The sequence below is a fragment of the Trichosurus vulpecula genome, chromosome 8, assembly GCF_011100635.1.
Source record: "Trichosurus vulpecula isolate mTriVul1 chromosome 8, mTriVul1.pri, whole genome shotgun sequence".
In the NCBI taxonomy this organism is placed as follows: Eukaryota; Metazoa; Chordata; class Mammalia; order Diprotodontia; family Phalangeridae; genus Trichosurus; species Trichosurus vulpecula.
Genome location: NC_050580.1, coordinates 150339183 through 150353528, shown reverse-complemented (window position 1 = coordinate 150353528; position 14346 = coordinate 150339183). Strand labels below are relative to the sequence as shown.

Below are 14346 nucleotides of genomic sequence, written 5' to 3'. Positions count from 1 at the left end.
TGGGGTGGGGTGTGCTTCCTTGACCAGTGCAGACTGAAAATCCCTCAGCAACTTTAGCAGATGATCTTTAAAAGCTTCTGTGGTCAAGAATGTGATGAGCCTGTCAGAGCTCTGCCAGATCTTAGAGAACAGGCCGATGATGTGGACCCATGCTCGGAAACTTTTCCGACTTGATAGGACCTGCCCGAACTTGATTCCACAGCCATCAAAACCCAGGGTCACCGACCATGATGAAACACTTGAGGATAGAAAGAAAAATGGACTCAAGGATAGAAAGAAAAATGGCGTGAGCCTACAAAATGACTCCAGGCCTGTGAGTAGAATCCTCCCTCCTGTCTGGAAGACAAAGCAACACAATCCTCACAGCCCCATGTAAAGACACAATGACTCCAGAGGAATCATCAAGGGAGGTTTTGGTACAGTGGAAAAAATAATGTGTCTGGAGTCAGGTGTAAGGGGGTCTGGATTCAAATCCCAAACTGGCTACACACACACTCCACCTCCATTGATGACATTATTACCTTGGGTCAACTGTGATCCCAATACCTTCCCAGCCTCTCTAATGCCCACACCCTTTCTTCACCCTCCACCAGCACTACCCTCATCTTCCAACCTTTAATTCCTATATTCACAACATATATAAACAGGGATATGGAGTAAGGAGGACATTCCTTTCTCTCCCTCTGCCAACTCTAACATGAGGGGGTTGGACTTTGATAATTGTTAAGGTCCATTTCTACTCTAAGATTCCCTGACTCTCAATCTAGCAGTCTCTGTTCTGAGTGACTGATGTGTATAACCACTAGCAACAAGTGTGTAACTCCAACTCTATACCCAGAGCCAGCCATGTGCAAAATGATGAAGTAGATGCCATCTCCAGCACTTCTTCCTGAAAATCCCTCTCCAGGAATTAATTCAGCATTGCCTCATTGCTCAAGGTTTGGCCTGTCCCAGAACAGAGAATCTAACAAATTCGTTGACACCTAAATGTTAAGGATTAATGTATTAATCCTTCCTTGGTACAACTGCATTTTAAAAGAGAATGTGGGGCAGGGATTTTAAAGGTTGGTTTTTGCTTTTGTTTTTTTTTTGGGCATCAAGGACCCTTTTGACAGGCTGGTGAAACCTATGGACCCCTTTCTCAAAGTAATGTTTTTCAATGCATAAAATAAAATACAGAGGTTTACAAAATAAAAAATGTATTGAAATATACTTATCAATTTTTTAAAAGCAAAGTCTTAGACCCTAGATTAAGAACTCCGGATCTTGGGCAACATACCCCTCAAAGGAATAAATCCCTAACAAGGCTTGAGGCGTCAGTGGGTGAGATTCCATCCAGCTAAGCTTCATCCCTTGAATCACACCACCTAGGTGGTTGAAGCAGCCTTCCAGAACGGAATGAGCCCTGAACCTGGGTTCTAATCCAAATTCTGACCCTAGCTAGTTGTGAGATGGAAATAGCGATTAGATCTGTGATGTCATTTATATAGGGAACTCCCAGGTGAGGAAACCTCCTCAACCAAGGACAGTGATCACTTTCTTTGCAGATCATCATCTTGGAGAATTTCCTAGAGCAGTGAGAGGTTAAGTGACTTGTCCAGGGTCACACAGCCAGAATGAGTCAGAAGTTGGACCTCCTGGTCTTCCTGGCTTCAGGGTAGGATCTCTTAATGACATCCTACCTCTTAACTAGTTATGGGACTTTGGACAAATCATTTAACCAACCCCGCTAAGACTTAAGTTTCCTCACCTAAAAAATGAGAGAGTTGGACTTAGATAATCTCTAAGGTCCCTTCCAGCTTGAAAACTCTATAACTATGGGTCTAATTCCTACTCCAACTATGTGACAAGTCTGGGCCCAACCATACCTGCCCATCAGGGGTTGGTTCATCATGATCTTTGGCAGTCTGCACAGCAGAGGCTGGAGAAACTTTGACTGATGGGAGCTCATCGGGCTCTGCAGCTTCTTCTACTTAAAAGGACAAAACGTGAAAGGACACAGGTTTGTATTGTGCAGAGCAGCTGAAAGAATGGGGAGAGTTTGGGCAACCCCAGGGCAGACTCTGGGTTCCTGCCTAGAGGTCTCAAGGCTTCCCTTGGGGATTCTATCTTATGAGGAAAGTGAAACCATGAAAAATGAATTGACCGATTATCATCCTTCTTGGGCCTCTCCAAGCTAGAGAACTTGCTTACATACAGCAGTTTCAGCCTGATTCCAGTCAAGGAGTAACAACTAGAACAGGGGAAGGTCAAAAGTCCCAGAAAACATCTTCCTGACCACTACCTCCACCCCAACCCCTTAACCTTGTGGAAAATGTTGAGCAAAAGCAATGGAAGAAGATGGTCAATTCCACCAATTGTCAGAGAAGACAAAGGATCTGTTGCTATTATATTATGTTTTAAGTATTTCTGATTTCTTAAGTATTTCTGATAAAATTGATTTGATTAGACTCTGGAATAGCACTTCCTAGGGAAAAGGGAACCAGGTAAGCTGCTAGTCAGCAAAGAAAACCTGGGGGAAATGCTGTCTAACATATAACTTGGAAATGATCATTTGAGCCTGATAACCCAACTTTCTCTTCCTCTTCATTGCCAAGCTTCTTTAAAAAGAAGTTTGTATCCCAATAATGCCATTTCTTCCCTACTCACTCCCCTTTTGGCCCCTTGAAATCTGGCCTCTGCTCCAGAACAAACCTAGGCCTTTCATGTATGTATTCTTTCAAAGATCATCAATGGCATCCCAATCACCAAATCCAATGTGTCTTTTCAGTCCTCATCCTCCTTATTATCTCTATCGTTGACCACTCCCTCCTAGTGGATACTCTCTCCTCCCTTAGCTTCAGAAACATTCTCTTGGTTCACCTCCTGCTTCTCTAACCACATCTTCTTTGTTTCCTTTGCAGATCCTTTTTCTTCTTATTCACTTCTTAATATGTTTCCCAAGGTTCTATCATGGGCCTCTTTTCTGCTCCTTTTATTCTCTCTCCCCTGACAATATCATCACGTACTACCTCAAAGCAGAAGACTCATAATTTCTTGACTACATTTCTTGACCCAAATTTCCAATTACCCACAGGATATGTCCATCTGGATGGCCCTCCAACACCTTAAAAGCAATATGTTTAAAATCTACTTTATTTTCTTTCCACTTAAACCTGTTCCTTCTCCTAATTTCACTATAGACACGGCAATATATATTTATATTATACAGGGTGTCCCTAAAGTCTGGACACATAGGCAAAAAATGCATATTTTGAAATATTTGGAATATTAACAGACATTAGCCCCTTGATTTCTTTTTCTGAGGTATACTAAAGGAGAAGGTATACTCAATGAAACTCACAAATGCAACACACTTAATTGAACGTATAGTGAATGTGCTAAAATTGAAGGCAATATGGAGTTATTGCATCAAGTTCACATGAATTTGCAAAGCACTTCAACCTTTGCATCACAAACGATGGAAATCATATTGAAGATGTTATTTGTTAGTATTCCAATTAAATAAAATGTTGTTGAAAATTTCATCTCTTGAAAATATGCATTTTTGCCTATGTGTCCAGATTTTAGGAACACCCTGTAGATATATATTTCACTAGACATCACGATTGATCAGGCCTCCCATGTTCCTCAATAAGTCCTCTTTGATTTCTCCATCTTCCTCATTTCTTATATCCAAGTAACTACCAAGTCCTATCACTTCTACCTTCAAAACATCCATTCCCATCCATCCACCCTATTCCCATTGCTTCCAGCCTGCTACAGACTGTAATTACCTTCTATTACCAGTGATTTCAATGGTGTCATAACTTATCTTCAATCTTTCCCCCTTCCACAGCAGTGTGGAATAATATTTCTTAGACATAGACCTTGTCACTTCATTCCACTGCTCAAAAATCGTTTAGTGGTTCCCTATTGCCTCCTGAGTAAATGGCAAACTCAGTCATTTAACGCCTTCAACAATCTGTCACCACACTTCCTTTCCAGATTCCTCTTGTTATCCCATCCCCACCCCCACATACTCTAAACTCCAGCCAAACTAGTGTACTCTTTGTCTCCCAAATGCTCCATGTACTCTCCTACGTTCTTGCTTTTCCTCTGAGTGCTCCCTCTGTGAATGTGCTCCTTCCCTTTCTTTGATTATTGAATTACAATGCATCTTTTAAAGCCTATCTCCAATGCTCCCTTACCCCATTAAGCTTTCCATGCTCCCCTCCAAGTCAGTAATGATCACCCTCACAGAATCTTCAGTCATTGCATAAAGTGCAAGGTAAATATCAGCTACTATTATTGTAAATATTTATTGGGTCAATGAATAAATGGGCCAAAGCCCAGTGAACAAAGTCCAAGAATTCAAAACACTTCACAGAGAAGTTTGTTTTCATCTCTTTAATACATATATCACATCATGTCATATATTATAGTTGTCCACGCTTGAGTTCTACCTCCCTTCTAGAATGTAAAGTCCATGAGTTCAAGGTCTGTGTCTTATTTAATCTTTGCTTCTCCAGGAGAGCTTAGCACTGGACTTGGTACACAGTAGGTGCTCAATAAGCACCTTTCCAAACTTTAAAGCACTATGTCTAGGAGTCTATTTGTATTCCCAGACATACAGAAATATATGATATTCATATATGCATATATATATATACATATAAATTCTATTATATAAATGGAAATGGTATGGCTTAGTAGATAAAGTGCTAGACTAGGAATTGGAAAATGTGGGTCCAAGTCCCATCTTCAACACTTGTTAGCTATGGATAAATCACTTAACCTCTATGTGCCTCCGACAACTCCCTAGGGCTTTTCTATGAAGTCTTAGACTACTTACAACCTGCCTAAATGGAAAGAGTTCCCCTCACAGAGCCTTCTGTCACTATATAAAGTATTAGAAAAACATCAGGTACTATCATGAGCACGCCAGTAAATGTTTAACAAGTGACTCTGGAAAAATACATATGTATAACATACTTTAAAGTTTAATCCACATTGATAATTTTTTCTATATAAGTCTAAACAACTAACAAAATAATAAATCAAGTCCCAATGGGTAGCATTTGCTGATTTCTGAGGTATAAATGCTCACACTCAAAATTTAATAATCACCTCTCTTGAGCCTTTAGGAGCTGGCTCTAGCACAACACTGATTAGTATTATAAATATATATTAAGTAACGAATGAATGTATCAAAACCCAGTGAACCAAATCTTGGGGTTCAAAACTTTAAAAGTTGGGAGATAGGGCCAGGGGAGAGGAAATAGGTATAAGCACCCAGTATAGAAGCCATAGCCATAACTAGGCCAATTCTATAGCAATACAAACTTGACCAGTCATTGGATTCAGAGTATGTCACTACCCCACCAGTAAACAGGACTAAAGGCATCTCTCAGAGTAAAACTGGAAGTGTCTAGCAGGAATGTTGAATTTGGAAATGAGTATAACAGAGGACTGGCTAATACATGTACTACCAGCTTCCACTTCTATTCAACAAGTATTTATTAAATTCTTGGAACTTGAGAAGTAGGCACACAAAGACAAAAAAAGAAGTCCCTGCCTTCAAGGAGGTTACATTCTACAGGAAAAATACAACATATGCATTGGTAAATAAAAACAGAATTGTTATGAAATAAACATCTTACAAACATTAAAAAAGAAATGTGAGTAGTTGTAGCTAGACTGTATTTCAACTCTACCACAAACATTTATTAAACACCTCTTGTGTGCATGCTAAGCACAGTCCCTATTCTCAAGGAGTTTGCATAGTCTAACAGAGGAATGAAACTTGTATACAAATAAGAGTACAAACTACAGAAGACCCTCCTGTAAGCTAGGTGACCTTAAGAAAGGAACCCAGTGAAAATGGAAAGCAATTTGGCAGAAAGTAGGTTTAGACTAGCATTTTATACCATTCACCACAAGGTGCTAAAAAGATACATAACCTGAAGACAAAAGGTTGCATCTCCTTAAAAAAATAGAGGACAGAGGAAGGTAGCTTTGCACAAATATAAATAGAAAGAGAATTCTTAACTAAACATGGGATAGAACTGATCACAGAAGATAAAATGCACAGTTTTGATTACATAAAAATTTGAAGTGTTTTGCACGAACAAAATCAATGCAACTAGAATTAGAAAAGAACTAGTTAAGTGTAGGGGGGAAACTTTTCAGCAATTATCTCTGATTGATGTCTGGTAGTCAAAATATGTAGGAAATCAGCATAAATATGTATGAACAAGAGACATTTTCCACTAGGTGATAGATTAAATGATATGAAGCAGCAATTTTCAGAAGAATAAATTTGATCGATCAAAAAGCATTTATTAGGAGCCAGCAATGTACCAAGCACTGTGCTGGGTGCTAGAGATATGAATACAAAGAATAAAACAAGTACATATATAAGTATATATAGTATAAATATAAAGCAATTAAATACAAAGCAGTTAAATACAAGGTTTAGGAAGGAGGGCAATTGAAGCTGGAGGAATCAGGAAAGTATTTATGCAAATGGTGGTGTTTCACCTTATATGGACTCATGCAAGGTGAAGTAAGCAGAACACTGTACACAGTAATAGCAATATTATAAGGATGATCAGCTATGAAAGACTTAGCTACTCTGATCAAGCAATCATCCAAGACAATTTCAAAGGACCAATGATGAAAAATGCTATCTATCTCCAGAGAGAGAACTGATAAACTCTGAATGCAGACTGAAGCATACTTTGTTTTACTTTCCTTATTTTTGTTGTTTTGTTTTGTGTTTTCTTTTGCAACATGGCCAATAGAAACATATGCTTTGCATGACTTCACATAATCAATATCAAATTGCTTGCCTTCTCAAGAAGTGGGGAAGGACAGAAGGGAGGGAGAGAATTCAAAGTTTTACAAAATGATTGGTAAAAATTATTTTACATGTAATTGGGAAATATTTAATGAAATAAGTAAAAATTACTTTTAAAAAGATGATGCCAATTAAAAAAGAAAAAATATGGTGCCTCGGCTGAGTCTTCAAGAAAGAGAGAGACTGAAGAGGGGGTTAGGAGGAAGTGCATTTCAGGCATGAGGAGTGGTCAGAGCAAAGGCATGAAGGTTGGAATTGGAGTGTCATCTGTGAGGAACAGCGAGAAGGTCAGTTCGTCTAGATCCCAGATTATGAAAGCGGAAATAATGTCCCATGAGGTTGAAAAAAGTAGATTAGGGCCATATTGTGAAGAGCTTTAAAAACTAAACAGAGGAGTTTACATTTTATTCTAATGGTAACAAGCGTCCCCTGGAGTTGTTTGAATAGGAGAACCACGTAGGCAGATTCATACTTAAGGAAAATTACTTTGGCAGCAGCACAGAGGATACGTTAGACAGGGGAGAAACTGCAGAACTTATTAATTGATGAAGAGCGCCAAAAGCTGGTATTTGCTTTAGAGTAAACCATTCAGAGATTAGTTTGTCTTCTTTCTACACACTGTATTTATGGGTTATTAACTACTAACAATGGCTGTTACTCATACATAAAATTTGAAGTGGCAAGAACATCTAGCCATCTGGAAGAAGTTTTCTGTAAACTTCCTGAACTGAAGGAGATGAAAAACAACTCTTCTTAATAGGTAAAATCAAAGAACAGGGAAAGGAGGCAGGACATTAAAACTTGAGATTTTGCAATAGTGTATGACATCAAGGGACAAAGGAACTCTACCTCCTTTGTCTTTCCTCCTCCAATTTTCCCCCTTCCCCACCCCCTCCATCACAGGCAGATTCAGAGCTGTCTCCATGGAGAGGCCAGTCTCTGCCTCTTTGAAGTTGTGACCCCCTTCAAGGCCTCCCACCTTATGTCCTTCTAGCAATTTGATGTCGCTTCTCACCAAGTCCCTTTTTTCATCCCTAGGGATTCACCTCCTTGGTCTCAATCCCCTCTGACCTCTCCCTGGCCTGCAGATCCTATAATCCAGTTAAGATAAGTAAGCTCTTCGGTGACCCTGGCCAGAGAGGCCATGCCATTCCAGACTGCAGCCTAAGGACAAGGGCTTCATCTTCCTAGAACCCCATGAAAGAACCATGATCTGGATCTAAGTCTCCCTTCCCACCCCCTTGTCCCTCCAACACACAATACCATTGACTCTGGATTCAGAAACTGAGATTTGGTGTTTTTTTTCTTAATGAAGCTAACACTTGCGCTTTTTGCCACTTGTATAGCTTTTCCCTTAGAGATTTTCGGGGAGAATTGATGCCTTAGGTTTGAGCTGCTTTCAAAAATGCATTGAGATGTCATTATCTGTTTTTTAAAAATCTCAGATGTTATATATGAACCACTAAAGTCCAACTCCAAGGCCTCACCACAGTCTGGAAGTGACCATGAGTTTAAGACTATGCCAAAAGAGCACAAGTTCAAGTAAAAAATGGAAATAATGATAGCTGGCATTCAGGGAGGGCTTTAAGGTTTAAAAAGTACTCTACATACATTACCCCATTTTACAGATAAGAAAAATGAGAGAAGTTCATTGGATTGCCTCATGGTCACAGTTAGTATGTGTCTGGGACAGGAGGATTCTAAATCAGGCCTTCTTGACGCCAGGTGTGGCCACTCCACCTACTATGCCACACTGAAAAGATGACTTGTGTAGGCCTAGTAAGGCCTGTTGCATGTTGTCTGAGTGTCTGAGCACCAGCCCAGCTAAAATCTAAAAGCCTCATCATCTCCAGAAGCTTGGCCATCAGCATTTTTTAAACTCAGTGACCCGTGAAGTTCTGTATTGATGAAGGAGAGTAACCAAATAGAACAAATCATGGGTCCTGATGTCTGACTCAGGAGCAGTTCAGAGGAGTCTACAAGACAGGGCCCCAGGGCAATATCCTGCTGCCAAAGGATCATGGGTTTAGAGCTATAGGGGACCTAAAGGATCTTCATCCATTGCTCTGTCTCCTTTCATTTTACAAATGAGAAAACTTAGATTTGGAGTAAAGAAGTAACTTGGCCAAGGTCACACTCATAGTGACAATGCATGGGCTTCTGGTCCAGGCTTCTACTCCTGACTCTGAAATCTAGTACTCCTTCTACTGGTCAGTACTGCCATGATGCTACATCCCCTACCTCTGGATTATTTCACACACACAAAACAAATCAGGTGTTCCCTTAAGAAAGGTGATAACCTTCCTGGCTCTGCTCCATGTTAAGCCCAGAGCAACTTGACTATGGTGTTTCTTCAATCCTTCATCACTTGCTCATCGATTGGGGAATGGTTGAACAAGAGGTGGTATATGAATGTGATGGAATACTGTTGTGCTATAAGAAATGATGACCAGGCAGATTCCCGAAAAACCTGGAAAGACTTACATGAAGTGATGCTGAATGAAGTGAGTAGAACCAGGAGAAGATTGTACATAGTGACTGCAATATTGTATGATGATCAACAATGAACAACTTAGCTATTATCAGCAATACAATGATCCAAGACAATTCTAAAGGACTCCTGATGAAAAAGCTATCCACCTCTAGAGAGAGAATTGGTGGATTCTGAATGCAGATTGAAGCATATTGTTTTCACTTTCATTTTTGTGTCTGGTTTTTGTTTTTCCTTTTGGTCTGCTTCTTCTTTCACAACATGACTAATATGGAAATATGTTGTACATGACTATACATATATAATAACCAATATAAAACTGCTTACAGTCTTAGGGAGGGGGAGGGGAGGAAGGGAAGAAGAAAATTTAGAACTCAAAAATCCTTCATCACTCTAACTGGGAAACTTCTGTTCCCATCCTTTTCCTGACTATTGCCTCCTTTCTTGAGAAAACAGGATCCCATGTTGGGGAGATCAAGAGAGGGTAGGTCCAAGACTTGGGGATCTTTTACCTAAGTCATAGGCTGAAGGATTTTTGGCCAATAACCAGGGTGGAGATTCTCCACCTGGACAAAGGCAGAGCTGGTGCCCCCAAAGCCCTGAGAGCCCCCAGAGCTGGTTGGAGAGGCATGCTGAGGGTGTTTCCCAAACTCTGATGGTAGAGGGGGGAATGAGGTTCTTGGGAAAAGGGGAAGGACAGAGGGAGAAGGTTTTGGTGAGGTATCTGAAAGGCTCCATTTCCTGTGACATTTAGAAAGTTCAGAGTTCAGACACTACCTTTACCCTCAAGGCAAAAATACGCTGGACCACTGATCTCAACTCCTCCTGCCTCCTGCAGGAACATGATCCCCTCCATCATCCCTTCTCTTCCCCTACTTTTTATCCTCTCCTTAACCATGGGCTCTTTCTCTGCTACCTACAAATGTACCCAAATCTCCCTCATACTTAAAAACTTCACTCAGTGAAGGCAAAAGCAGGGGTTATGAGCCAGGAGAACAGAAAGGCATTTTAAGGTGAGTTATTAGAACAGCAACCCATATTATTTATAAGTACCTCACCACACACCCCTTTTTTGGTTGAGAAAGGAACATTACTGTGTTTCTTTGACCTATAACAAATCAAGAATTATCTCAACTAATTTCTTAAACCAGCTTGCTTCCTATAGTATAATGTGTTTTTTTTTTAAAACCCAGGACTGAATTGTCCCTTTCTAAACAGAATTCCAATAGTCATTATTAAAAATTTTGTTGTTCAGTCGTTCAAGTAGCATTTGACTCTTCCTGAGTCCCTGTGGGATTTTCTTGGCAAAGATACTGGAGTAGTTTACCATTTCCTCTTCCAGTGGATTAAGGCAAACAGAAGTTAAGTGACTTGCTCAGGGTCACAGAGCTAGTCAGTGTCTGAGGTTGGATTTGAATTCAGGTCTTCCTGACTACAGACCCGGAACTCTATCCATTGAGCCACCTAGACACCTCAATTATTAAAAATAATACTACTTAAAAAAAACTTCACTTGGCCCTACTATCTCCTCAAAGTATGACCCTATTTCTCTCCTTCTTTTTACCAATAAACCCCTGTCTACACTTGTAGCCTCCATTTTTCTCAGCTCCACTCACTTCTCAACCTTTTGCCCTCTGGCTTCTATTCTCATCACTCAACTGAAATGGTTTTCTCAAAGATCACAATGATCTCTTTATTGCAAAATCAAATGCCATTTTCTCAGTCCTCCTTCTTCTTGATCTCTCTGCAGTGTTTCATACCACCAACCAATCTCAGTGGTGGGATTCAGCCAGTTCACACTGGTTGGGCAGATCTGGTACTTAATTTTAGGTTGAGTTCAGTGAACCGGTTGTTAGTGGGGGTGGGGGCTGCATCATCAGCCATGGGGTGCCTTAGCTGGGTTCCGTGGAGAACCAGTTGTTAATCTATTTGAATCCCAACACTGAACTACCACTGACTACCTCTCTTCTCTGTCCACGTTCTCGTTCTACCCATTCTCAGTCTCCTTTGTAGGTTCCTATCCTGCCCCTGAGCCTGGGTATACTGTCTATCTTGAGTCTTTTTTCTCTATCTATCAGTCCCCACCTATCAGTTCTATAAAATGTTTCCAAAATCTACCTTCCCAACCCTGATTGTTTACTGGAGCTCTGGTCCCTTATCTTATCTTATGTTTGACATTCCTACCTGAATGTGCCTTAAGCATCTTGAACACTATCTGCCCAAAACAGCTCATTATCTTTCTCTCTAAATGGGCTCCTCCTAACTTTTTTATTTCTGTTGGAAGCAACCCTGGTTTCAGACACTCAGGTTTGTAATCTAGGCATCATCCTTGATTTATCAGTTTCCCTCCCCCCTCCCCCATATCCAATCTATTGCCAAGTCTTACTGATTCCACCTACATCTCTCCCATCTTTGTACTCATGCCACAACTGCCTGAATCCAAGCCCTCATCTCCTCTCTCCTGGATTATGGCAATAGTCTACTAATTGGTCTAGCTTATCCAGTCTCTCCCCACTCCAACCCATCTTCTACATCAGAGCTGTCAAACACCCGCCCACCGGCCTGCAACATTCCTAAGTGAAGCCTGAACCAGATTAAAATGTAATTAAGAAATACATAGCAAATTAAATAAAAACACAATAGGACATAGAAAACGTTAATATGTGGTTTTCTAAGTCAATAGGTGGCCCCACAGGGATCCTTATGTATGCACTAGGGGCCCCCATTTCTATCTGAGTTTGACACCATTGCTCTACACAGTTGCCAAATTGTCCTGTCCCACAGCACAGGTCTGACTAGGTCACTTCTCTGCTCACTATATCCTCAGCGATGCCCCCTTGCCTCTAAGATAAAATATAAACTCCTCCATTTGGCATTTAAAACTCTCTCCAATCTGTCTCCAGCCTTTCTCTCTTTCCAGGCTGGTTACACACTATTCTCCCTAATATGTTCCACTCACAGGCTCGATGGCCCAGCCCACTGGCTTCCTTGGGGTTCCCCACTTACCAAATCCCACCCTCTGTGCCTTTGCTCAGACTGTCCTCCATCCATGCCCTTTTCAGCCCTGCCTCATGGAACCTCAATCTCTCTTCCAGGCTAATCCCAAGGGCTTTTTCCTTCAAGCAGCCTTATTTGGTTCTCTCATTTATTAGTATTTATTTTGTGTCTCTCCCGAAAAGCATCGTGGTAATACCCAATGATTTTTAATTTTTTTTGTGTCATGGCCCATTTTGGCAAGCAGTCTGATGAAGTCTTTGGACCCTTTCTCAGAATAAGGTTTTAAATTAAGATGCATAGAGTTACAAAGAAAATCAATTATATTGAGATGTGATTATTAAAATTTTAAAAATTCATAGAATCCAGGTTAAGAAGCATCAGTCTGAGGTGCAGACCTGGCCTCGGAATTGGGAGGATGTGTGTTTAAGTGCTTCCTCTGACACATGTTGCCTGCATGACCTGGACATGTTGCTTAAGCTTTCAGGGCCCCAGGCACTTTCTAAGAATGTGAGTTATAGAGAAGTGCCACTAGACACAGAAGAGCATCTCACACGGTGCTCCCTACACTGGTGAAATGATCAGCCCAGACCAAAAAAAAAAAAACCAAAAAAACAACAACAACAAAAAAAACCTTGTTCATTTATCTGTGAATATTTCCCCTGGTAGAATATAATCTCCTTGTGGCTAGGGACTACCTCATTTCTCCATTTGTACCCCTAGCTCCTAGCATGTTAGCTGATTAATAGTAAATGACTGTGGTTGGTGGGGGAGGAAGGGAGGTATGGTGGAAAGGGAGAGCTGGAAAGGATCTTAGAGGTCATTTAGTCCAATCCTCTTATCTTATTGATGTGGAAACTGAGGCCTGGAGATGTTAAGTAATTTACTTAAGGTCACACAAGTTAGGAAGGGGCAGGGGTGGGATTCGAACTCAAATCCTAGCAACTTCAAGGTCATCTCTCTTTCCCCTGCCCCACAGCACCCTAAATTAGTATAGACTTTTCAGGTCTCTGAGGCTCAACGGGGTGGGGGGCTTCCACAGGTGTCCCCTAAATACCAGCTGCAGGCATTAGGAATCCAGTTGTGGAGAGGCCCTAGAAGAAAGTAAACATCTGGTTGGCACGACTCCGGGAGAGACCCAGCGGAAAATGTGCCTTTTATAGTCTCTCTCTAATGGGCTGTGAGCTTCCCCTGGCGAATCATTGGAAGGCGACAACCATTCCTTTGTTTTCCACTTGGAGCTCTTCACTGGGGATTTTCAATTCGGGTGTCGATTGCGATCGCCCTGACAGCACTTGACAGTCAGGCCCGGGCATAAATTCAGGCTAGTTTGCAGCGAGCTCGAGAGAGTGAATTTCCTGGACCGATCTTATTTCCTGAGCTGTCTGTCGCACTTTGAAGGCGATTCCCCTGTAATATATACCTATCTACCTTAAGACTCAGCTCGGAGGAGAAATCACAGCTGCGCCACCCCCAACCCCTCCCCCCTCCCTGCCCAGAAGCTCTAATTCGGGTTGGAGCTGAAGAATCATAGATGGAAAAGACAGAAAAATGACATCCTTGCTGTCTTCCCTTGGCTCAGTCCTCAGCGCCTCTCGATCTCTGTACCGATCAAAGCCCCACCCCTCCTCCCTCATCCCACCTCCGTGTCCTAGCCACTCATTGTTGCTTCTTGGTCTCCATTTCTAAATGGTCTGTAACAATATCCTTCCGACCTCAGGAGCCAAGGAAGAGCTATTTTGTTTACTGGGAAACTGAGGGCAGAGACCTTTTCTGTCCACTTTGTGTCCCCAGGGTTTAGCACAGTGCTTGGCACAAGCTTCCTGACTGAGACCCAGGAGGGGAAGGGAGCCCAGTCACTTTCTGCTTCTGACTTTTAGGATGTTAGGAGCCTTTCAAAAATAATTTTCCTCTCCCCCACCCCCACTCCTATCTCTGGGAGAGATGTTCCTTTCTTGCCTCTGAATTGGGAGTAAAGCACATAGGAAAGATGAAATTCTTAGCTGAAGCAGATTTCTTG

At 41.4% G+C, this 14346-nt stretch overlaps 1 protein-coding gene across 1 annotated transcript in view; it reads right to left on the bottom strand.

The window, feature by feature from the left end:
- Nucleotides 1–14346, bottom strand: part of SLC24A1 (solute carrier family 24 member 1) — a 42671-nt gene that overhangs the window by 13234 nt on the left and 15091 nt on the right. Inside the window, exon 4 of the mRNA XM_036736579.1 lies at nt 1869–1969. Within this exon, the coding sequence (XP_036592474.1) occupies nt 1869–1969 (101 nt within the window). The remainder of the gene's footprint in view (nt 1–1868; nt 1970–14346) is intronic.